The following is a 27,377-nucleotide window of genomic DNA, read 5'->3' on the forward strand; positions in this document are numbered from 1 at the left end:
AAATAGGATACATTTTAAAATACTATGGGTAAATCAAAATTTTATTATAAAAATGTTTTAAAAACCCATAGAAATTCAGTGAAAAGAAAACAGAAAGAGAAAAAATAGAAATAACAGAAAAGAAAAAATTAAATGGAAATTTAACCTCTAACATATCAAAAATTACATTAAATGTAAGTGGTCTAAGTATACTAATTAAAAGAGATTGCTAGAGTAGATTTTTAAAAACCCAGATATATGTTGTCTTCAAGAAACTTGCTGCAAGTATAATGATACAGGTGATATAAGAAGGTTAAAAATAAAATAATGAAAAAAGATGTATCATGCAAAAATTGTTCTAAGAAAGCACAAGTAAGTGTATTAATATCAGATAAAGTACACTTTAAAGAAAATTATCAGAGACAAAGAAGGACGTTATTTAATGATAAAAGGGTCATACCACCAAGAAGAATAGCAATCCTAAATTTACATGATCATATCACAGAGCTGCAAAATAAATGAAACAAAAACTGATAGAACTGAAAAGAAATATAGGGTAAATAGACAAATACACAATTATAGTTGGAGTCTTCACCACCACTTTTCTTAAAATTAATAGAACAACTAGACAGGAAATCATCAGGAATATAGAACTCAACAACATCATCAACCAATGGAATCTAATTAACAACAAAAGAGAACTTCATTCAATAACAACAGAATGCATATTGTTTTCCAGTGCCAAAGGAACATGTACCAAAATAGGCCATATCCTGGGCTACAAAACAAATCTCAAAAGTTTAAAAAAGTTGAAATTATAAAGCATGGGTTCTCTGACAACAAAGAAATCGACCTAAAAATTAATAACACAAAGATAACAGGAAAGTCTTCAAAAACTTGGAAGTTTTGTTTTACCATATATCAAAAAGGACATCACATTTGTAAACATTCCATATATTAAAGAGGAATCTTTAAGAAGAAAAACTTTAAATGTGTGAACTATATAGAAATGAAATAGAACATATCAGCAATTATGTGATTCTGCTAAAACAGTTTTGAGAGAGAAATTTTAACAACTAAGTTTAAATATTTGAAAGCAGAAAGTTTCAAATTAATAATCTAAGCTCCCAGCTCAAGCACTTATCAAATTAAAGTAGGCAAAAGGAAGAAAATAAGAAAGATAAGAGAAGAAAATTAATGAATTTGAAAACAAAAACAATAGAGAAAATCAATGAAACAAAGAGCTTTTTTTAAAAAGATCATAAAAGTAACAAAATTTCAGTTAAGATTGGCAAAGTAAAAGAAAAAAAAAGACACAAGTTACCAATATCTAGCATGAAACAGGGATTTCACTGAAGACCCTCCAGGTATCAAAATATAATAAGAGGGTGCTATAATCAACTACCGCATACCACCCAATATTAGATAATTTGAATAACCCTGTAACTATAAAGGAAATTGAATTTATAATTTCACACTTATTAAAAGAGAAATCTCCAGTCCTAGATAGTTTCAGTGGAAGAATCCATAAAATGCTTAAAGAGGAGTTAACATTGTTTGACACAAGCTATTCCAGAAAATAGAGGAGGTGAGAGAATTCCCCAAATTCATTTTATGAAATTTATATTCCAGACACCAAAATGGAGTAAAGATAGTGCATAAAAAGGAAACTCCATCCAATATCCCTCAGGAATATAGATGCAAAAATTTCTAACACAATATTAAATATAATTCAGCAATATATAAAAGAATTATACACCAAAACCAAGTAGAGTTTGTTCCTGGGATGTAAGTTTTATTCAACATAAAAAAATCCAACAATATAATTAACCATATTAACAGGCTAAAGAAGAAAAGTATATGATCCTATCAATGTTTTAAAAAATATTTGAAAATAATCAATCCCTATTCATGGTTAAAAAAATCTCAGAAAAATAGGAAAAGAAGGAAACCTCTTTAACTTAGTAGGATTGGGGATGATTTTTTTTTTTTTTTTTTTTTGCTATCTGACTCATATATATAACCAAAATGTTTTTGTTCTAAACAGTCAGTGAAAAACCATTAGAGTATGTCATTTCTGTCATAGATTTGTGAATATGATTTTAGATGAATTTTAATAGCTTATATTACATGTTTATGGCAATAAATAATTATGTTCTAATATAGAACATTGTGTTTTTTGCAAAGTTAATATGATTAATATTTAATATTATTATTGGTAAAATGAATATAACTGATATAACTGAATTTAATGTATAATGAGGAATTTTAGACTTACAGGTTGCTCCCATAATCAAACTTTAGTATTATTATACCCTTAGAGCATATGTAAACATATACATATATGTAAATATATGCAAAACCCATAACCTCCAGAATGATAAACAACTTATAGTTGTTACCTCCATGAAGACTAGAGGGTACCAAGATTAAAATGAAAGAGCTAAAGGAAACTTTAAATTTATCTGTAATGGTCAAAAACTTTAACATGGGTTATACATATATTCAGGGAATTAAAGGAAAAGAAGGTAGTAGTAATAAGTAAACATGAAAATTTCAGCATAGAAATAGCAAATATAAAAAATAATTAAATGGTTAGGTAGAATAGCTGAAAAGAAAAAAAAATAAGCTTAACATCAGATTTACGATGGCAGAAAAAATGGTCAGTATTCTGGAAGATAGATGAGAGAAATTATCCAATCAAATGAACAGAGAAAATAAATAATAATAATAATATTGAATAACAGAGCCATAATCACCTGCTGGACAAGATAGAGTTCTAACATATGTGAAAAAAAAATCACAAGAAGACAAGAGAGAGAAGGTAAGAAAGAAAAGAAGTACTGGCTGAAGAATTCCCAAATGTGGTGAAAATTGTCAATTTACAGATTTGAGAAACATGACAAACTTCAAGCTGAATAAATTATGAAGAAAACTACCTGTAATTATATCACAGACTATCTATAAGAGAGTTGGAGAGAGAAAGAGAGAGCAAGAGAATGATTGAGGGAATGAATGGATCTTGAAATCATCCAGAAAAATTTTAAAAAGACATATCTTTACATATAGATAAAAAAGTAGTATGAATGGCAGCTGACTTTTCATTAGTATCAGTAGAGGCCACAGGAGAATATAACAATACCTTTAACATGCACAAAGTAAAGAGATGTCATAACAGAATTTTACACCCATTGAAGACTCAAAATTTAAGTCAAAATATTTTCAGATAAATGAAACTGGAGTGATTTATTACTAGCAGGACTGTGCTTCAAGATATGCTAAAGGAAGTTCTTTAACCCAAAGGGAAATGACACAAAAAGGAAATTCAAATGTGCAAAAAAGGATAAAGAAAAAAAGCACTGGAAAAATTGTGACTAAATGTCCATTCATTAAAACAGAACTGGTTAAAGCAAAAATTGTAGCCTTGTATCATGATGTTAACAAATGACAGTAATAGCACAAAGGATGTATACTATTGGACTTAATAGACTTACACTATTTCAAGGTTGTTATTATTTATGTGAAATGATACCATATTAACTCTAAGTGGACTCTTGTAACTTAAGGATGCATATTGTAATCACTAGAGCAATCCACTAAAAGTAATTCAAATGCATATAGCTAAAAGCCTATAGAGAAAATAAAATGGAAAATAATTTTTTTAATGAAATTTAAAGAAGGCAGGAAAAGAACAGCAACATAAAAGCAAGTGGACCAAATAGAAAATAAAGAACAATAAATGTAAAAATATACCAATCAAAGGCTGAGATTATCAGGCAGAAATTTTAAAACGTCCAACTGTTTGGTCTCTAGAAAACACACACTTTAAATATAAAGACAAATATAGGTAAAAAACCAAAAGATTGAATAAACATATGCCATGCAAGCAATAAGTGTGAGAAAGTTGGTGTGGCTATACTCATAGCAAAAAGGTGACTCCAAGACAAGGAATATTACCAGACATTGAGATAAAGCCCACAATGATTAAAGGACCACTGTGGTTCATTTAATAATACTGATTTTTAAGAAATGAAGGAGAAAATCTAACAATTACAGGAAGAAAAAGACAAATTGACACCCATAGTCATAGATGTTAAAGTCATTCTCAGCAATTGACAGAGGAAATAGAAAAAATAAACTTACAAAAAATGAAAAAATAATATCCACCACTTGGATCTAATTGACATGTTAGATTATCCCAAGCAACAACAGAGTATAGTTTCTTTTTTTTAATTTTTTAAATTTAATTTTATTTATTTTTTTATACAGCAGGTTCTTATTGGCCACCAATTTTATACACATCAGTGTATACATGTTAATCCCAATCACCCAATTCAGCACACCACCATCCCCACCCCCCAGTGGCTTTCCACCTTGGTGTCTGTAATTTTGTTCTCTACATCTGTGTCTCAAATTCTGCCCTGTAAACCAGTTCATCTGTACCATTTTTCTAGGTTCCACATACATGTGTTAATATACGATATTTGTTTTTCCCTTTCTGACTTACTTCACTCTGTATGACAGTCTCTAGAACCATCCACATCTCTACAAATACCTCAATTTCATTCCTTTTTATGGCTGAGTAATATTCCATTGTATATATGTAGCACAACGTTTTTATCCATTTGTCTGTTGATGAGTATTTAGGTTGCTTCCATGGCCTGGCTATTGTAAATAGTTCTGCAATGCACATTGGGGTGCATGTGTCATTTTGAATTATGGTTTTCTCTGGGTATATGCTCAGTAGTGGGATTATTGGATCATATAGTAATTCTATTTTTAGTTTTTTAAGAAACCTCCATACTGTTCTCCATAGTGGCTGTATCAATTTACATTCCCACCAACAGTGCAACAGGGTTCCCTTTTCTCCACACCCTCTCCAGCATTTGTTGTTTGTAGATTTTCTGATGATGCCCATTCTAACTGGTGTGAGGTGATACCTCATTGTAGTTTTGCTTTGCATTTCTCTAATAATTAGTGATGTTGAGCAGCTTTTCATGTGCTTCTTGGCCATCTGTATGTCTTCTTTGGAGAAATGTCTATTTAGGTCTTCTGCCCATTTTTGGATTGGGGTGTTCATTTATCTTAATATTGAGCTGCATGAGCTGTTTATATATTTTGGAGATTAATCCTTTGTCTGTTGATTCATTGCAAATATTTTCTCCCATTCTGAGGGTTGTCTTTTCGTCTTGTTTATGATTTCCTTTGCTGTGCAAAAGCTTTGAAGTTTCATTAGGTCCCATTTGTTTATTTTTGTTTTTATTTCCATTACTCTAGGAGGTGGATCAAAAAAGATCTTGCTGTGATTTATGTCAAAGAGTGTTCCTCTTATGTTTTCCTTTAAGAGTTTTATAGTGTCTAGTCTTACATTAAGGTCTCTAATCCAGTTTGAGTTTATTTTTGTGTATGGTGTTAGGGAGTGTTCTAATTTCATTCTTTTACATGTAACTGTCCAGTTTTCCCAGCACCACTTATTGAAGAGACTGTCTTTTCTCCATTGTATATCCTTGCCTCCTTTGTCATAGATTAGTTGACCATAGGTGCGTGGGTTTATCTCTGGGCTTTCTATCTTGTTCCATTGATTTATGTTTCTGTTTTTGTGCTAGTACCATATTGTCTTGAATACTGTGGCTTTGTAGTATAGTCTGAAGTCGGGAGTCTGATTCCTCCAGCTCCGTTTTTTATCCTCAAGACTGCTTTGGCTATTCAAGGTCTTCTGTGTCTCCATACATATTTTAAGATTATTTGTTCTAGTTCCGTAAAAAATGCCATTGGTAATTTGATAGGGATTGCATTGAATCTGTAGATTGCTTTGGGTAGTATAATCATTTTCACAATATTGATTCTTCCAATCCAAGAACATGGTATATCTCTCCATCTGTTGGCATCATCTTTGATTTCTTTCATCAGTGTCTTATAGTTTTCTGCATACAGGCCTTTTCTCTCCCTAGGTAGGTTTATTCCTAGGTATTTTATTCTTTTTGTTGCAATGGTAAATGGGAGTATTTCCTTAATTTCTCCTTCAGAATTTTCATCATTAGTGTATAGGAATGCAAGAGATTTCTGTGCATTAATTTTGTATCCTGCAACTTTACCAAATTCATTGATTAGCTCTAGTAGTTTTCTGGTGGCATTTTTAGGAGTCTCTATGTATAGTATCATGTCATCTTCAAACAGTGACAGCTTTACTTCTTTTCCAATTTGTATTCCTTTTATTTCTTTTTCTTCTCTGATTGCCATGGCTAGGACTTCTAAAACTATGTTGAATAATAGTGGTGAGAGTGGACCTCCTTGTCTTGTTCCTGATCTTAGAGGAAATGCTTTCAGTTTTTCACCATTCAGAATGATGTTTGCTGTGGGTTAGTCATATATGGCCTTTATTATGTTGAGGTAGATTCCCTCTATGCCCACTTTCTGGAGAGTTTTTGTCATAAATGGGTGGTTAATTTTGTCAAAAGCTTTTTCTGCATCTATTGAGATGATCGTATTGTTTTTATTCTTCAATTTTTTAATATGGTGATCACATTGATTGATTTGTGTATATTGAGAAATCCTTGCATCCCTGGGATAAATCCCACTTCATAATTGTGTATGATCCTTTTAATGTGTTTTTGGATTCTGTTTGCTAGTATTTTGTTGAGGATGTTTGCGTCTATATTCATCAGTGATATTTGTCTATAATTTTTTTTTTTTGGAGTATCTTTGTCTGCTTGTGGTATCAGGGTGATGGTGGCCTCATAGAATGAGTTTGGGAGTGTTCCTTCCTCTGCAATTTTTTGGAAGAGTTTGAGAAGGATTGGTGTTAGCTCTTCTCTAAATGTCTGATAGAATTCACCTGTGAAGCCATCTGGTCCTGGACTTTTGTTTGTTGGAAGATTTTTAATTGCAGTTTCAATTTCATTACTTGTGATTCATCTGTTCATATTTTCTATTTCTTCCTGGTTCAGTCTTGGAAGGTTATACCTTTCTAAGAATTTGTCCATTTCTTCTAGGTTGTCCAATTTATTGGCATAGATTTGCTTGTAGTAGTCTCTTAGGATGCTTTGTATTTCCCTGGAGTCTGTTGTAACTTCTCCGTTTTCATTTCTAATTTTATTGATTTGAGTCCTCTCCCTCTTTTTCTTGATGAGTCTGGCTAATGGTTTATCAATTTTGTTTATCTTCTCAAAGAACCAACTTTTAGTTTTATTGATGTTTGCTATTTTTTTCTTTGTTTCTATTTCATTTATTTCTGCTCCGATCTTTATGATTTATTTCCTTCTGCAAACTTTGGGTTTTGTTTGTTCTTTCTCTATTTCCTTTAGGTGTAGGGTTAGATTGTTTACTTGAGATTTTTCTTGTTTCTTGAGGTAGGCTTGTATAGCTATAAACTCCCCTCTTAGAACTGCTTTTGCTGAATCCCATAGGTTTTGGATCATCGTGTTTTCATTGTCATTTGTCTCTAGGTATTTTTTGATTTCCTCTTTGATTTCTTCAGTGATCTCTTGGTTATTTAGTAACGTATTGTTTAGCCTCCATGTGTTTGTGTTTTTTACGTTTTTTTCCCCTGTAATTCATTTCTAATCTCATAGCATTGTTGTAAGAACAGATGTTTGATATGATTCCAATTTTATTAACTTTACTGAGGCTTGATTTGTGACCCAAGATGTGATCTCGCCTGGAGAACGTTCCATGTGCACTTGAGAAGAAAGTGTAATCTGCTGTTTTTGGATGGAATGTCCTATAAATATCAATTAAATCTGGTCTATTGTGTCATTTAAAGCCTCTGTTTTCTTATTGATTTTCATTTTGGATGATCTGTCCATTGGTGTAAGTGAGATGTTAAACTCCTCCACTATTATTGTGTTACTGTTGATTTCCTCTATTATAGCTGTTAGCAGTTGCCTTATGTATTGAGGTGCTCCTATGTTGGGTGCATATATATTTATAATTGTTATATCTTCTTCTTGGATTGATCCCTTGATCATTATGTAGTGTCCTTCCTTGTCTCTTGTAACATTCTTTATTTTAAATTCTATTTTATCTGATATGAGTATTGCTACTCCAGCTTTCTTTGATCTCCATTTGCGTGCAATATCTTTTCCTGTCCCCTCACTTTCAGTCTGTATGTGTCCCTAGGTCTGTAGTGGGTCTCTTGTAGACAGCATATATATGGGTCTTGTTTTTGTGTCCATTCTGCAAGCCTGTGTCTTTTGTTTGGAGCATTTAATCCATTCACATTTAAGGTCATTATCGTTTAAGGTCATAATTCCTGACAATTTACTTAATTATTTTGGGTTTGTTTTTGTAGGTCCTTTTCTTCTCTTGTGTTTCCCACTTAGAGAAGTTCCTTTAGTATTTGTTTTAGAGCTGGTTTGGTGGTGCTGAATTCTCTTAGCTTTTGCTTGTCTGTAAAGCTTTTGATTTCTCCTTTGAATGAATGAGATCTTTGCCAGTTAGAGTAATCTTGGTTGTAGGTTCTTCCCTTTCATCACTTAAATATATAATACCACTCCTTTCTGGCTTGTAGAGTTTCTGCTGAGATATCAGCTGTTAACCTTATGGGAGTTCCCTTGTATGTTATTTGTCATTTTTCCATTGCTGCTTTCAATAATTTTTATTTTTCTTTAATTTTGCCAATTTGATTACTGTGTGTCTCAGCATGTTTCTCCTTGGGTTTGTCCTGTATGGGACTCGCTGTGCTTCCTGGACCTGGGTGGCTCTTTCCTTTCCCATGTTAGGGAAGTTTTCGACTAGAATCTCTTTAAATATTTTCTCTGGTCCTTTCTCTCTTCTCCTTCTGTGACCCCTGTAATGCAAAAATTGTTGCATTTAATGTTGTGCCAGAGGTCTCTTAAGCTGTCTTCATTTCTTTTCCTTTTTTTTTCTTTATTCTGTTCCACAGCAGTGAATTCCACCATTCTGTCTTCCAGGTCACTTATCCGTTCTTCTGCCTCAGTTATTCTGCTATTGATTCCTTCTAGTGTAGTTTTCATTTCAGTTATTGTATTGTTCATCTCTGTTTGTTGTTCTTTAATTCTTCTAGGTCTTTGTTAAACATTTCTTGCATCTTCTCGATCTTTGCCTCCATTGTTTTTCTGAGGTTCTGGATCATCTTCGCTATCATTATTCTGAATCTTTTTCTCAAAGGTTGCCTATCTCCACTTCATTTAGTTGTTTTTCTGGGGTTTTATCTTGTTCCTTCATCTCTTACATAGACCTCTGCCTTTTCATCTTGTTTATCTTTCTGTTAATGTGGTTTTTGTTCCACAGGCTTCATGATTGTAGTTCTTTTTGCTTCTCCAGAGTATACTTTCTTTTTGAGTGCAGTGGAATGTTTACAAAGATACATCATATCCTGGACCATATTTTAAGACTCAGTAAATTCCAAAATTAAAAATTTTACAGAGTATATTCTCTGACTATGAATTGTCAAAATGTTTTAAATCAAAAGACACTTCACATAATAATAGCTCAAAGAAAGTTCGCAAGAGGAATTAGATTATTTTTATCTGAATAGCAACAAAATATCAAAATTTGTAAAAGACAGTTAAAGCAGTACTTAGAGGGATATTTATAGCTTTAAATGCTTCTATGAGAAAAGATAAAAAGTTTAAAACTAATCATCATGCTCTTGATCTTGAGGAGTTAGAATAAGAACAAATTTAAAACAAAGTAAAAGGTAAAAATAATAATAAATTATAGAATCAATGATGTTGAAAACACAATAAAGAAAATTAATAAACCAGAAGTTGGTTCTTCATTAAGGATCCTCTAAAAAGACAGATCAAGGACAAAAATAAAGGAAAACACAAATTACCAATACCAGAAACAAAAGAGTGGATATAAGTACAGATGCTATAGTCTTTAAAAGGGTACAGAGAGAAATATTATATAACTATTATGCCAGTAAATTTGGCAAGTAAGATGAAATTGATGAATATTTGAAAAACTTGATTTAATGAAACTGGGGAAATAACATTTAAAATATTTAAATATTTTAAAAAATCTCTTGACAAGTAAAATAACGGACCCAGATAGTTTCACTGTTAAGTTCTATGAAAAAAAATTATCACATAGATGCAGAAAAAGCACAAAATTCAATCCAATTGATGATAAAATTCACAATATCCTCGGAGTAGAAGGGACGTTTCTTATTCCAATAAGGACGTTAAAAATCCTGCAGGTGACATCAAAATTAATGGTGAATTATTGAATGTTTTCCTTTAAGATTGGGAACAGGGCAAGGGTGCTTATTCTCACCACCTGTTTAGCCTGGTATTAGATGTCTTAGATGGTGAATAGTTAGTAAAAGAATCAAGAGGCATAAAGATTGGGAAAAAAGTAAAACTATCTTTTTCACAGATGTAATATGAATTTTTACAAAGTAAGTCATGTGAAATCTATAAATTACTATGATTATGAAGCAAATTTAATCACAAGAGAAAAGGTTAATATACAAAAATTTATTGTTTCTGTCTACTAGAAAAAAATAAAAATCTGTTTACTAATGCATCAACAAACATGAAATAATTAAGATTTTTTGAAGAAGATATGCTGAAATCAACAAACTATTGCAGAAATTAAAGAAGACCTAAAACAATGGGAGAGAGATATCATATTTATATGTTGGAAGGCTCAATTTAGTTAAGTGGTCAATTCCACCAAATTGATCTGTATATTCAATACAATCCTTATCAAAATCACAATGGGATTTTTGGTAGAAATAGAAAATTTGTTTTAATATGGTAATATAAAACAGTGCAGAATAGAGAAATTAATCTTGAAAGAAAAGACCAATGTTGGAAGACACATTTTACCTGCTTTCACAGGGTACTTCAAAGAAATCGTTATCAAGATCAGGTGATATTGATGTAATGGTAGATAAATAAGAAATGAACTAGATTGTAGAGACCAGAAATATCCACACATACGTGGTCAATTGATTTTTCCACAAATGTGACAAGACAATTTAATGGAGAAAAGATGTCTTTGATAATTGGTATTGGAACAGCTAGCTAAATATATGAAAAAAATAATACTTAAAAATTAGTTCTTACTTATGCTACATAAAAATAACTTGAGATGGATAATAGATACAAAAGTAGAAGCTTTTATAGCCTGCTGCAAAACTTTCATTAAACATAGGAGAATCTCTCTATGAACTTTGAGTAGGCAATGATTTCTTAGAAATGACCCACAAAGCACTAAATATAGCGGGAGAAAAAAATGATACGTGGGACTTAATCAAAAGTAAACATTTTCTACTAATCTATAAACAGTATTATAAAGTGAAATGGCAAGTCACATACATATATCCGAAAAAGGGTTTGTGTCCAGAATATATAAAGAACTAAATATCAATAATAAAAAGACAAAAAAAAAACTAATAAAAAATGAGCAAGAGACTGTCTTCTACAGGGAGTTCATAATGAGCGGATAACAAAGGCCAATGATTACATGAAACTGGGCTAATATATTATTCAACAGGGAAATTCAGGTTACAAATACATTGCAATAGCATTACTCATCCAGTAAAATGACTAAATTAAAAAGATGTCAATATCTGATGTTGGTGAGAATGTGGAGCAGCTAGAACATTTTTACTGCTGGTGGGTATGTACAATGGTATTTTGGAAAGCAGTTTGGCAGTTTCTTATAATGTTAAACATAGACCCATCCTATGATTTAGCAATTCCTTTCTAGGTATTTACCCAGAGATATGAAAACATATGTCCACAAAAAGATTTTACAAGAATGTTCATAACAGCTTTATTTATAACTCAGGACTGAAAACACCAGAAATGTCCCTTGATAGAAAAGTGAAAAACCTTTTGTGGTATATTCACTGGATGGAAAGTAATCAGCAATAAAACGAATGATACATGTAACATCTGAGAAACTATAAAAGAAGACCTATACAAAAGAATATATACAGTATGGCCCATTTTTATAGATACAAGGACAGGTAAAACTGATCTATGGTGAGAAATTTGAGCAACGGTTACCCGTAAGAAATTTGATTTGACTAGAGGTAGGCATAGGAGAACTTTCAAGGATGATAGAAATATTCTATATCTGTAATGATATGGTGGTTATATAGGTATCAAAACACACCTGATTGTACAATTATGGTCTGTGCATTTCATTATATATAAATTTTATCCCCTACCCCCCAAAAGTGTGAGGCTTGTAGAGTCAGATATTTTGAATTTGAATCCAGGTTCTCCTCTAACTAATTATCAGATTTTAGGCAAGTTATACAACCTCATAGAATTGCAGTTGCATAAGTACTGTGGGAATAATAATAACCCCCATCTCACAGAGTCATGAGAAGCAAGGGAGGTAATATATGGAGAATATTTACCAGGGAGCTAAATGCTATCTTAATTAAAAAGACATGTCTTACCATAAAAAGAGACTATGGATTTTAAAAAATTATTATTGTAAACAAATAATTAATAATGAAGTCAAATGTTATTAGTGATGAATCAACCATATTACCATTTACACAATTTTCCATCCTGTACACCTTGAGTATTTGAAGAAAACACATTGTCTTATTAAGAAGACACTTTGAACTCATTTTAACTTTTTAGTATTATTTAGTATTCCTTAATATAGCTTATTTTCTTTTCCATCTTTGTTGTAAGACAGATAGTCCTCATATATAATTTTAGGCATATATTTTGCATTTTTTGGTTTATTGGGTTAAACACTATAAATATTTATTATGGCCAAATGCCTTTTTAAACAAATAGTAAACTACAAAAATAACAGTATTAAGTAATCTAACCTTTATTAATAAAGCATATTTTCAATTTAGGTTGCACCTAAGAATCACAAAATTTTAGGATTTGCAATAGATTAGTGAAAGCAGGGCATTTTCAAGATTTAATGTTGCTACCAGTTGTTATGTTATCTGGAGGTGTTATATTAAATATGAAATATTTCTGATGCATTAAATCAATTAATGCCTTTACCAAACTTCTTTATAATGTTAATAAAGTAAATAAATCTTTATTTACTGTTTACACTGTTCCCAGTAAGACACTGTGATACCCGTTGAGATATCAATGGAGAAGGAATGAGCTGGTGGACTTAGGATATTTGTGGCAGTTTCTAGTTAATAGACCAGAGACTGATAATTGTTTATGAGGCCAAATTCAGGTGACAGATATATTTTGTTCAGTCGGCACTGTGTTTTACAAAAATATTGTTTACTGTCACTTAAAATTGGGAGCTTTCCATATGAATATTCAGATTTCTGACCTCATCTCACATATTTAAAATCGACAACTCTTGGTTGGAATTGTTCATTTCCACAAGCCAAAAATTAACTGGAACTGAGTAGCAAGTAGTTGCTTCCTTTAGAGAGGGCATCCATCAGGTTTTCCACAGACACCACCCAGCCAACCTCATTCAAGTTACTGCCAGGCTTAATAAACCCTCCTCACTAAGAAAAGGAAATAAGTAGCAAAGCAACAAGAAAAACTGCAGTTGGCACTATGCTTTTATTTAATAGGCACTAAATGTTTGGGGAAGGGAGGAAAACAAACTAGGGAAAAAAATGCTATGATAAAAGAGATGAGAAGTTGGATAGGACTCTTGCTTCCAACTTCAACAGCTATTCATTTAATTGCCAAAACAGTTCTTTTTTATGTTGTGCATGGGTAGGCTTTGAATTATTATGTTAGCATAGGCTACTTTGCTCATTTACTACACGTCTACCCCTAGACATTGCCCTTTTGAAATACCTCATGTTACCGTTTTTCTTGATTCAAAGAATAGTCTGACATATTATTATTAAAATGCAAATCTTTGTTTGGTTTTTACAAAGGCTGAAGAGATAACTTTAACAATTGGCCAAGCATTTGACCTGGCGTACAGGAAATTTCTAGAATCTGGAGGAAAAGATGTTGAAACAAGAAAACAGATTGCAGTGTTACAGAAAAGAGTGAGTAAACTAAGCTTGTTCTTTCACTTTTATGTGATGTAAGTACAGGGAAACTTGCATATCATCAAACAAATTTAGAAGGCCTGCCATTAAATTCCCCCCACACTGATTGGAACTGCTTTCACTGTGTTCCTATAATTTTTCATTCCTGATCCCCTGCACAGTTTTTAACCATTTTATATTGAATTCCCACAAGAACTTTGTGTTCTCATGTGACTTTGCTTCACTTCCTGATGCTTCTCATGGGGATCAGAACAGCAGAAGCAGCAGATGCTGGGTAAGTGGTTTCCCATGCAGATCAGATTCCTTTATAATTAAATTACCCCCTTTCTCCACTCTCTTCAAAATCATCATAAGCAAGTTTCACTGTCTTGCAGTTATACTCCAAGATTATGGGTACAGATTGCACAATGCTACAAGAAAACACAGAGATGAGGTATTAGAAACATGAAATTTGCACACACATAAAAACATATTTTCAATTTAATAATATGTCTTTCCAGTGACCTAGAATTCTATGATATATCCCAAGCTTTATTAAAATAAATTTCTCCCCTGTGCACAAAAAAATACATTAAAATTTTAAATAATATGAAATCCTATTCATTAATATAACCAATTTAACAGCCAATATTTTCCAAGAACAAATGTCTGAAGATTATTCAATAACCATTTGCTTTTTAGATTCAAGACTTAGAAACAGAAAATATGGAACTTAAAAACAAAGTACAAGATTTGGAAAACCAGTTGAGAATAACCCAAGTATCAACAGCTCCAGTAAGTATATAGAATATGTGCATCTTTTCCTTAGAAATAAGATTTCTTGGTGATAAAACATGTCTGGATCATCAGTTCTTCAGTATTCCAAATAATCCTCTGGGATCAGTCATTTTAAACTAAATGTAGCTAGAGATACAAGGTGCTAAATAAGATTAATTTAAACGTTAAAATTACCTAGGTAGCTCAGATCAGAGTTGTTTTTCCATGTTGCTCTTTTCTCTTTTCTAGAATAATTCAGCACTCAATTTGATCTTTTCCTCTTTGTGACATAATCTTCTTTCATTCCAATTGATTACTATTTACTGAAGTTGATTTAATGACTGAAGCCAATCTGCCCTTGGAGTACTGAACTTCATTATAGAAGCTGGACTGTTAACACGATCGAATTGGTTTCTTATATTACATAGCAAGGGCTCCTACTGGGAGTGACAGAGTTATATTTCACACACTAAAATCTGTGGTAATCTCTTCAGACAACACTCAGTATTTTTCTAGTTAAATTATTTACTTTTGGTTTATCACAGATTTGAAATCATTTTCTCATCTTAAGGTATGATGCTGTTATTTTGTGATTTTGGCTAAGGGAATTTTTTGAGAGGAGATAGAATTTAAAACAGTTGATATTTTTTTCTAGGCAAAATATACTTAGGAATTTTATTCTCTTTTAGAATCATCTATACTGATATTGTCCATTAAAATGTATATTTTATTTTACATTTAGAAATTTTAATATATAACTTTTGGCATGATCCTATAAACTGAAACACAATTATAGCATTTACAAACTTCTGAAAAGAATTTTTTTGCAAATTTTCATTTGCAAGTGGAGTTTGGTTCAATCTCTAGGCTAACTCAATGAAAACCCCTTAGTATATATATGTATATAAATATATTTATTGCTATCTACTATTAGAATATTTCACCAGTTCATTACCATGAAGAATGTTTCTGTAAGAAGTTACATTTTGGGTTTTAAATTTGGTGTGCCATGGAAATGGCTCAAAAAACTATTTTTTCTTCTAAACTCACACTTTTCCATCTTCCACACTGAAACAGTTGGTATTTCCATTGCTTGGCATATAGTTTGTGACAGTGGGGTTGAGACAGCCAAGGTGAGAGAGGTTGGGAGTGAGGTTCCAATGTTGCACAGTGTACCTCTGTAATGCACAGTGAGGTGCTGGAGCATCCTCTTCAAGTTCTGGCTTTATTATAATATCACTCCCTGTTTTTTCTCTTTATTATGATCATTATTTGCTTCTCATCAAGATGATATTTTCTTGCCTTCCCCATCGCAAGGAACAGAACATCAGCTCAAACTGTTCAACCTTCAGTCCCAAATGGAGCAACAATTTTTAGGTCTTGTTGAATGTCTCGTAAACCATCCTGTGAAACAGATTAGGAGTATAAAGATAAATGAAGGAGAAGTTACTTTTTCAATGAGTCTTAATAAGGTAGTTTTTGCTGGAATTCATTGCACATGAAAAGTAGCTTTACTTCAGTCTTTATGTTTTCAAAGGAGTAAAAATAAGATCCATCACCATTTTGGGTGCAAAACTAAAGCTTATTCATTATGTAACTTCTTTCTGTAGAAAGAGAGCTAGAGGTATCATGTTAAGGGGCATGGTAGATTTGGGAAGAGCAGAGAGGTTTGGGACATGTTGATAGGACAGCACATCTGTCTTTTATCTCCTGAAAGCAGACACTGACCTAGACTAGCACTGGGACAACTGAGAAGGTGGGTCAGGGTTGGGGTTATGTGTGTGCACTGGTGATCTCACATGGTTACTAAGTCAGCTTCAGAAATGGCAAAGGGCAGGAAGAATGAAGAAATGACACTCTCTTCAGTTTCCTGGACCCTCTGGCCTAGGTAGCCATTAACAAGCTGTGAGCTTGAAAGTTGTTATGTAAATGAGCACAGACTATACGTGAGTATATTCATTTATTCAACAATTATCATTGGTAGAGTCAGTTATATAAAAAACAATAAAATTATTCAAATAGCCAGTTATTAGAATTAACTCTCCTAAAGTTGTCATTTAATAATTATCATAGGCATTGTGTTCGTCTCAGCACTATGTCTCAATTGAACACTTAAAAGACTATAACTATAAGGTTGAATTAAAAAAAGAGAAATAATTTTCTCTAAATCATTCTTTTGCACTTAATACACATGTGTAGAAAATTTATTGCCTTATTGATCATTATGCAACTAGCTCAAATTATAACTTTGCAATTTACTTATATTCTTTTGTCATAGTAATATCTCTGTCTATATTTTCTCTTTATTTTAACTTTTAAAAAATTACTTGTCTCATAACTTTTCCGCTCCTAAAGTCTCATTATGTGATTTTTGAAGTTGCTGATGCATCTTCAAGATTAAAAAATAGATTTTGATTCTTAAAAGAAAGTGAACTCAACATTTTTAAATTGCTAATGATACGTGATTAATTCAAATGGTTTTGAAGATGCTGTTATAGGTATTTATTGACTTGTTTTTAAATTTTTTTTGAAGAGAGTATGCACAAATATTTTTTTGCCTTTCATTTTCAATTTTAGTTATGTAGCTGAGAAATAAATTAATATAACACTAAGTCCATCTATATTTCAACTGATCTCCCTTTTTTTCTGATATTAAAAATAAACTAAAATAAATTAAATTAAATTACCTACAATTATTTAGTAAGTATGAAATATTGCCATGTTCTTAAATATCCACTCTGCTGAAGGTTTGTTAATGATTCAAACTATTGATATTGAACTTGAAAAATAATGAAAATTCCAAGTAATTAAGATATAAATTTATAATGCATGTACCTCTTGTTTAATAGCTGGCAATGGGTCTTCAGTAAAGCAAATTTCTGTAAAGTTAGAAATGTTTTGCATACGTTCTTTCTTATGAAATGTGAGCATTAATTTTACAGGACACACAACTAGGACACCAAGTACCTCACAGAGTCTAGCAAAATTCATGCACAATAAATAACTATTGGACTTATAACTCTGGAAATGAGATTCTGTAGGTTTTGTTTGTTTGTTTGTTTGCTTGTTCTTCTCTCAGAGGACTGAAGGCTAGAATGCTCCAAAATTGCTAAAGTTTTCAGCAGTTTGTTTAAAGGATTAGGCAGCAATTAATATATTAATTGAAGGAGCATGGAAGTAAATTATGAATGCCATTATGCACACTAAAATTACAATATAGGTGGGTTTGTTAATAGGATTAATTTGTCTTTAGATTCTCGATGGGTTTTCAGTGTGTAATGGTGAGAGGAACCCCCAAGACAGATGACTCTTCACAAATGACCAGCCCAAAACAGGCCTTAATTCTCTTGAGAGCCAAATTTTCCTAAGTTGCACAGAGGTAACTCTTTTGCCAACTCTAATTCAGAAGTGTTTCTCTATAAATAATTCACTACTACAATGTGGTTCATAAAAATAAGTACTTAATACAGTAATTTTCTGAAATATCAGAATTTGCTAGTCAGACAATATAGTCCACATCAAGCAATTGCTAGTCAAAGTAAAATAGAAGATTTATCTCTAATCTTAGCTTAAAATAGTCTCTTTGAGAAGAGGGAGCAAAGAGAACAAAAGTAGGAATGGAATTTTGGGGGTTTTGTGACATTAAAAGTAATGTAGAAAATGAAAATTTTGTAAATTACTGGTATGGATGTTATTCTTCCTGTCAGTGTGTGATGAAATAGCAGATAAAGTCAGTTATGGGAAGAATCAGAAAAATAAGAAATATTTTGGGTAAAATTTGATTAGATAACTAAAAGGTCACACCAGCTCTCTACCCTAGTAAGCAGTCCAAAGTTAAAGTTGAATTTCTGTAACATAGAACAATAGTTCAAAGGATCAGGTCTTCTAATAAGAAATTTCAGTCTTATAGATATTGATCTTATTATTCTATATTAAATCATAGGTTAAAAGTGTGAGGCCCCGTTGAGTAGAATCTTCCAGATGGAGAACCTTTGTACTCTAAGGAGTCACTGTGTAGGTGAGAACATAGATGCATTTCTCTAGTCTCCTCAGAGGCACCCGAAGGAAAGGTTGCTATTTCTTAGGTGCTAGCCTGCCAACCACTTATGTCTTATATACATCAATGTGAATTGGTCATTGATTTATTTTGAAGATGCAAACTAATTTTAGGTTCAAGCTTTTAAAGAAAATCTTCAAGAATCCTAAAAAGTTCTTTCAAAATTTACAATTGTGTAAATTTTAGTTTTGTTTTTATTTTTCCTAGTCCCGCTAAGTCATCACTGGTATTTTGAAATAGTAGCTTGGTGACATATTTTACATATTAAGATGCATATCACTTTGATTTTTATTTTCTCACATTTGCCAGTTGAATACATTTGATATAGTTGTGATCTGTTATGGCAGCTTGTAACACATTTGTTAAACATCTTATATGACTATATGATATTCTAGGCCCTTGGGTTTTAGCAGTTTATGAATTGCAGCTGCTATGAAACTTACATAGTATGAGGAAAGACAGGGAGATGGGTAATAAACCCATAGCTAAATGAATAAATAAATTTAGAAATTTGGATCTTATATAAGATCTAAATGAGTAAATATGAATAAAATAAAATAGAGCAGAATCGAAGAGCATGGGAGCTGTTTTTTAGAGACAGTGATCTGGGAAGCACATTCTGAGAATGTAGCATTTAAACTGAGACCTGAATTTAAAAAGTTAGTTAATACAAAGGGTTGAAAACAGTAACAAGAACTTTGCACCTGGAGCATCGTGAAAAAGAGACAAAAAAATTGAAGAGAGTCAGAGGCTAGATTTTATAGGGCCCTCTAAGCCATGTTTGTTTGTTTGTTTTCTTTAATTGCAGTGAGAAGTTACTCAAAGGTTTTTAACAGGAGATTTGGGATCAGCTGGCTGCTGTATGCACCATGGGCTGTAAAGAGGCCAAACTGAGGTCCCTAAAACTGTCTAGGGGGCTTCCCTGGTGGCGCAGTGGTTGAGAGTCCGCCTGCCGATGCAGGGCACGCGGGTTCGTGCCCCGGTCCGGGAAGATCCCACATGCTGTGGAGCGGCTGGGCCCATGAGCCATGGCCTCTGAGCCTGCACGTCCGGAGCCTGTGCTCCACAACAGGAAAGGCCACAACAGTGAGAGGCCCGCGTACCGCAAAAAAAAAAAAAAAAAAAAAAAAAAAAACTGTCTAGGAAGCTATCTCAGTAGTCTAGGAGAAGGAAAAGAGTAAATTGGCCTAGAATTCTATCAGTTAGGATGATGTATATAATAGCTTGATATATTTTGGAAGTAGAACTTGCAGGATTTACTGATGGATTGGCTGTGGACTGTAGAATAAAAGAGGGTCAGCAGCAATCCCACTACTGGGCATATACCCTGAGAAAACCATAATTCAAAAAGAGACATGTACCAAAATGTTCATTGCAGCTCTATTCACAATAGCCCGGAGCTGGAAACAACCTAAGTGTCCATCATCGGATGAATGGATAAAGAAGATGTGGCACATATATACAATGGAATATTACTCAGCCATAAAAAGAAACGAAACTGAGCTATTTGTAATGAGGTGGATAGACCTAGAGTCTGTCATACAGAGTGAAGTTAGTCAGAAAGAGAAAGACAAATACCGTATGCTAACACATATATACGGAATTTAAAAAAAAAATGTCATGAAGAACCTAGGGGCAAAACGGGAATGAAGACGCAGACCTACTTGAGAATGGACTTGAGGATATGGGGAGGGGGAAGGGTGGGCTGTGACAAGGCGAAAGAGAGGCATGGACGTGTATACACTACCAAACGTAAGGTAGATAGATAGTGGGAAGCAGCCGCAGAGCACAGGGAGATCAGCTCGGTGCTTTGTGACCGCCTGGAGGGGTGGGATGGGGAGGGTGGGAGGGAGGGAGATGCATGAGGGAAGGGATGTGGGAACAGATGTATATGTATGACTGATTCACTTTGTTATAAAGCAGAAACTAATTTAAAAAATAAATAAATAAACTTAAAAAAAAAAAAAAAAAAAGAGGGTCAGGATTGCCCCTTAGGGTTTTATCCCGAGCATCTGGGCGGTGGTGCCATTTTCCAAAATAGATGTGACTTGGGGGAGGTGAATGATAACCAATCAGTAGTTCATTTTTGCTCATGTTACTTTTGCCTACTGGGTGGCCGATGAAGACGTTTATTAAAAGTTTGAATATTCAAATCTGGAATTCAAAGAAGAAGTCTGGCCTCATGATACAGTACTTGAGTTTAAAAGTTTACTCTTTTTCTATCATCATTTGGACTGTTGTTTATTGTTTTAGTTAATACACCCAGTATAAAATTTAGTGTGAGATTACAGAGTAGCTTAGTTCTAGCTAAGGAAAACACAATACTTTTTGTTTTTTTTTTTTTTGCTCAGGATTAAAATTAAAAGACCTTCCTAACTACAAAAATGTATATTGTTAGTATATATCCCAAACCCTTTTTTCACTTGAAACCAATTCCTCATAATGAATGAAGGCATACTCCTATTTTTCATTTTTTCATGTGTAAACTGATGTGCTGTTTTTAAACTTGTTCTTAACAAACAATGCTTATAGGCCTCCTAAATATCACTTGAATGATTCAATCTTGGGTTCCTTTTCTGGTAAATGAAATATCCTTGATAGTATCCATATTACATACGTCTGTATCATACTGAAATTGTGGAAATCTTTTCCTTGGTTTTAGAAAGTGGGTCTTCATTTTATACAGTCATTTAGATATGCTGAGTAATTTCTGTTACTTGACTGTGTTGTTTGCTTTTTGCTGTGTTCTAGCGGTTTGGCAATAGATTAGAGGTTAGGTTTTCCACCGTTTGGTACTAATTAACTAGGAACAATCTGATTTCCATTTATTACGTTCACATGGCAGTGCTGCCTGTATTTATATCAGAAAAAAAGGGTTTATTCTGCCCTCCTAGCCTCATGAACGCCTCTGGAAGATTGTTCCATTATAAGATGTGGGCATAGCAAGTTAAATCAAATTGTTCTTCTTCATTCTTGTGTCTGGATGCTTACATTTTACTTTTCTGGCTATAGAAGGTTTTAACCAAATCAGACCTTTGTCAGGAAGTGAAATGGATAAAATTGTAGTCCTAAGAAATGCTGGACTTTCTATTGCTGAGTAAAATAAATGTCTCCCTTTCAATTAAATCAAGTGTTACTGGATAAAATTTTACCTTTACATAATCAACTGTGTGGCCACTGATTAGGCTTGATAGGACAAATTATAACCTAAAATGTGTATTTCATTGTGGGTAAATAAAACTGCCTATTTATCTTCCTCTGGGGTTTTCTCAACTGCTATTGAAGTCAAGATGGACAAGAGCAGATTGTGAGAACTCTCAATTGTGCAACAAGCCAAATGTGAATCTTTAAACAAAGGCATAAATTTTAAACATGAACATTGATTCAAGAACGTTTGTTGCCCACAAAAAATGATGACCGGTTCACAACTTTCACAATTGTTACTTGCACAAATGATGGTTCTAAAGAAGTAAACCCTGTCTAATGGGAAAAAATATATACCTGTATTTCATTCCACTTCTGACCGTGAGGACCTAATCAAGTCATTTGACCTCTTGTTCCAGTTTTCCTCTTTGGGATATGTGGACGATGATAACCATTTAACTTGCAAGATTCTTGTAAGAATGTATAAGATAATAGGTCTTACAACTAAGAGACCAATGTAACCAAACTGTGTATCTGGAAGTCTGACAAAATAACCTACGTGGAGCTATAAATTCTAAATTCTAGAAGTTATTTATCTTTTTTAACACCTTTATTGGAGTATAATTGCTTTACCATGGTGTGTTAGTTTCTGCTTTATAACAAAGTGAATCAGCTATATATATATACATATATCCCTGTATCTCCTCCCTCTTGAGTCTCCCTCCCACCCTCTAGGTGGTCACAAAGCACCGAGCTGATCTCCCTGTGCTATGCGTCTGCTTCCCACTAGCTATTTTACATTTGGTAGTGTATATAAGTCCATGCCACTCTCTCACTTCGTCCCGCTTACCCTTCCCCCTCCCCGTGTAATGGACTAGAAGTTATTTTTGAAGCTTATTTAAAAAGTGATGCTGAAAATGTGCCATAATAGTGAACTTCAAAAGAATGAAGCAGCATGACAATACAGAAGGATTTGCTAGAACATTTTACATTACCTTTATATTTCCCCATCTTTAGTGTTCTTTTTTTTTTTAATAATCAAAGTATCTTTTTTTTTTTTTCTTTTTTCTTTTTTTGCGGTATGCGGGCCTCTCACTGTTGTGGCCTCTCCCGTTGCGGAGCACAGGCTCCGGACGCGCAGGCTCAGTGGCCATGGCTCACGGGCCCAGCTGCTCCACGGCATGTGGGATCTTCCCGGACCGGGGCACGAACCCGTGTCCCCTGCATCGGCAGACGGACTCTCAACCACTGCGCTACCAGGGAAGCCCCCGAAGTATCTACGTTTAGTGCAGTATTTTTGTTATTGTTTAGATGTATTCAACATTAACTGATAGGATTCAAACGCTTTTATGACATTTCAACATTGTCATATTTAGGCAAAGCTCGGAATTGAAATATTCACCATGGCCTAATGCACCAAGCCTCTACTTACTGAAAGAAAGAGCTATAAAACTACAACAACTATGAATCTCAAATATGGGCACTCATTATTAATATGTCTTAATAACCTAATAACTTCTGCATAATTAACATGCAGTTGTTGAACACAGAATTCCTCATTCCCCTTAGTATAATAATTCAGAGGCTGTGCACCTTCCTGAAGACCAAAGCACTTAGAATGATGAGCATAGAAGGATTAAACAGTAGCTCCATAAACTTCTGTAGGAAACTCCCCAAATTTTGGTCTCTAGACATCTATCAAAATACTGACAGAAGGCCCAACACAAAAATATCAAACCATTTTCATCTGAACTATGTATTTCATTTCTTAAAAAAATAAATATCCTCAACCACTTAAAAATGGAAGATTAAAAAATGACTAGTTCCTGAACAGTTAAATTTAGAAACACTACTCAAAATATTTATCCAGTGCCCCAAATGCCACTGTATGCCATTTAGGGGCTGTAGTCATATATTCTTATTTAATAAGTGTAATAGTTTGGTGCAGAATCAGATGCTATTGAAATATGTCTATATACTTAGATTTCATTCTTATAAGGAATCAGATGTAATATCTAATTCCCTGACTTGAATTATTTCTAAGTTAGGAATGACAAACACAAATGTCAGCAGAGCCCGGGCTGTGGCCTAAATAAATGTGTGAAATGGGCGTGTGGTGGAGTGAGGAGTTGGAAAGCAGACACCAACTTAGAAGGCACAGCTACTTGCTCAATACCAGTCAGTTATTTTTACGCAAGTTTGTGGGTCCACTTTCTTGATTTTCTAACTTCTAAACAAACTCTCTGGATCTTAATGTACAACCTCTTAATACTAACCTGTAAGCAACTGAATCAAGACCTATTTTAAAGACCTATGTGACCCAAACAAAAAATCTTAGTTGACCAAATCTAGATTACTGATGACCCGAAGGAAAATTGTAATAATTAGTGTTAGAGTTTTAAACTTTAGATACCAAAATTATTGATAGATGGCCCTGCTTTACCCTTTTGAAAGTGAAGATACTTCTTAATTGGGGTATTGAAATATTCGATAATTTTCATATTATACACATTCTTCTTTTATATAAGTATACTTTCTCAGTGGAAGTAGAATACAAATATTAACACCATGATAAAACACTAGAGCACTTTTAAGTTAGGTTATGTTGGCCTTTGTGGCACCTGGTAAAGATGTTTTGATGAATACAAGTCATAAAACAATATAGAGTGCTCCCATTTATAAGCCAAATGATACCAAGGACAACTTTCACTTAATACCTTTTTATTTTTTACTCTGTTACAGACATCCTTATCAATTTATAGTTCAAGTTAAAAAAAGTTGCTGTAGTATACGTTAAACAATAAATATTCATTGACATTATATATCAAGTATTCTAATATGTTATACAGATTATTTTAGAAAAACAAAGTTTTGTCCACCAGGAGCTTACAGTTGTTACCTATAATTAAGTAAAAGGTGGCCACCAACTACAAAAGTTTACAGTGAATTATATAGACCATGAAATAGATCTTAAAATTATATACATACATGCATACATGTATACATATCTATAGATAGATAGATCACTATAGAGATCAGTAGGGAAACCAATCATTATGTAACTGTATATGCATATTAATAGAGTGATAAATTACATAATTCAGACCATCAGAGACTTGCTTCCACACTGAATTCTTTCCTCAACTTAAATCTGTCACTTTACGCTTCCTTCTTTCCCTCTCTGCTTCCTGAAATGTGTGAAGAGGTGACTCCTAGTTTAAAGATTCTTTCAAAGTTGTTTCTCCTAACTATAATTTTTGTTACAACCTTTCACCATGAGGTTTATCAAAAGCCAGATTTGTGTTGGCTGCCTCCAAGTCCTATTAGTGTTGAAAAATCTCTGCAGTGTGACTTGTAGCTGAGAAGTCTGGCTCCAGGTCAAATCCTCTAGGCCCTATAAAGGCTTTCCATGGCAAGCCTCATGGGAGAAAGCTGCCCTCCTCACCCCAGATTCAGTGCACTGCTTGGAGGAATTCTAGTCAGGGACTCAGCCCCCTTCACCACCCAGGCCGGCCACACTATTATACATTAACTGCATTCCCAGCCCAGGTGCCTCCATTCAGAGGCCTCCTTATTGGAACCCTTGAACAAGGCCTCTCTTAAGTGCCTCATCTTTTGGGGGCCTTCAAAATACTTTTCTCCACTAGGATTCAGTTTTCAGTATTTTCTACTCCTAGTTCTTTTCCCTTTTCTTCCCTCTGCACTCCCATCTCCCCCTCCCCAAAACAAAACAAAGCAAAACCAGCAGAAACCTTTTGTTCAGGGCTCCCTCCCCGAGAGAGATACTGTCCTGCTTCTGTAATGATACTCCTGACCTTTGCCCAGTGCCAGTCACTGGGGAAAAATGGGACACTGATGGAACCAGAACCTTCTTTCTGGCCTCTTGCTTACACTATCATTGTAAGTGAATAAAGGCTCAATTATTACATACTTTCATTTTGGTTGTTGTTTTAACTGACCACTCTGACATCTGGCCACTCAGCTCAGTACTTGACAGTAGCTTTCCATGATGTAATGGAAATAGCTTCCAAAAGTCATCCAAAGACTGATGTGCAGACCCAGTACAGTGTACTAGTTGCTTATTATTATTTATCTCTCTGATTTACTTGAGATGCTTGACAACACCCTCTGCCCATCCCCCCAGAATTTTACCATTCGGAACTTACTACCTATAGAAAGGACATGATGATTGGAGTCAGATTGTTTTGAATTTTGGTTTTGCTTCTTACATACATAGGAGTAGCTCATAAAGAGTTTATGGGCCTTGATTCCCCTATCTTTTCTATAATATGGACGTAATATTACTAATACTAATACTTCAAACGAATTTTTTGAGGATTAAATCTAAAATGTATGTTGTAGCCTTTTTTGAAAATTCTACAAAGTCTTAACTTATGCCAGACTTTACTCCTACTGACATTTTTTTTCTTGTTGCTATCCTTCCTTTTTCCCATCTCAGTACACAGAGACTCTCTCAGAAATAAATCTTTAGACATTTGTCATTTTTCTCTCCACTTTCTTCCTCTCAAGTCATACTGAATGTAATACTTTATTTAACTATCTAAAAATGTAATATTTCAGTGAAAAATCATCAAATTAAACAATCCAGAATCTGAAGACTCTTGCAATAGGAAAAAAATCTACTCAAACTATTTGTTTTAATTTTAGTAAAGTTGTTTTGAAAGTACTTATCATTTTCACAAAATATCCTAATACATTTTCATATATACTTTTTTCTTTTCCCTCCACGTCTTCTTTCTTCTCCTTAGTATATTTTTCTGTCATTCCTTTACAGCTGCTGCACAAAATGTCTGATCATGAGCAACACGGGTTTCAGAGATGCTCACCTTCTTTCTGGCATAGAACTGATGATTCATCTCCCTGTCTAAATATTTCTTCCATTACTGTCACTCCTGTCAACTCGCCTGATTCCAGACTATCACTGGGACTGTTAATACCACCACCTTCTAAATGTGGCCTTCCCAAGCCAATCAGTGAGAGCAGCATCCCAAGACCTCATGTAATTTGCTAAATAGAAAATGCTTTTTATTATCCCACTTATTTTTTTAATTCTACCAATATATAACATTTATATAGTAATGAAAAAAATCAGGTATGTCTTGAATCAATGTGATGTGATCTGGGACCCTTGTGTGCCATTTTTGCATCCTTTGGTCATCGGATATCAGAGAGTTTCTAGTAGAGAGTGGTGGTCCAAATCCACAAAAAGATGAAATAGGACAGGTACTTTCAAAGATCCATCAGATATAGCAACTGGGAAATTAGGCCATTGTTGAGACTGGCAAAAGCTGTTTCAGTAGAGTTCAGCGAAAAGAGCAAAGTCTGGAATGATCTGAGTTGAGGATTGGATGAAGTAAAAGGGCAAGAAATGAAATACCTCCTTCAAGGACCTCAGCTTTGAAGGGAAGGGAAAGAGAAATGAGAGACGAGAGGAGTAAAGAGGCACTGGGTAAAGACCTTTTTGGTTGGCTTGTTTTAACA

General features: G+C 33.6%; 1 protein-coding gene across 7 annotated transcripts in view; it reads left to right on the forward strand.

Moving 5' to 3' along the window:
- GULP1 (GULP PTB domain containing engulfment adaptor 1) overlaps positions 1-27,377 on the forward strand; it is a 264,230-nt gene that overhangs the window by 224,504 nt on the left and 12,349 nt on the right. For 4 of the 7 annotated variants that reach the window (XM_081242869.1, XM_081242868.1, XM_081242871.1 and 1 more), the window contains 3 exons: positions 13,799-13,915; positions 14,112-14,192; positions 14,600-14,692. In XM_081242869.1, coding sequence (XP_081098995.1) covers positions 13,799-13,915; positions 14,112-14,192; positions 14,600-14,692 — 291 coding nt within the window. Of the gene's footprint in view, positions 1-13,798; positions 13,916-14,111; positions 14,193-14,599; positions 14,693-26,670; positions 26,896-27,377 lie in introns of all 7 variants that reach the window. The other 3 variants (XM_081242874.1, XM_081242872.1, XM_081242873.1) reach the window with 3 other exon arrangements.

This window comes from Mesoplodon bidens, assembly GCF_964165515.1.
Source record: "Mesoplodon bidens genome assembly, chromosome: 8".
Taxonomy (NCBI): Eukaryota; Metazoa; Chordata; class Mammalia; order Artiodactyla; family Ziphiidae; genus Mesoplodon; species Mesoplodon bidens.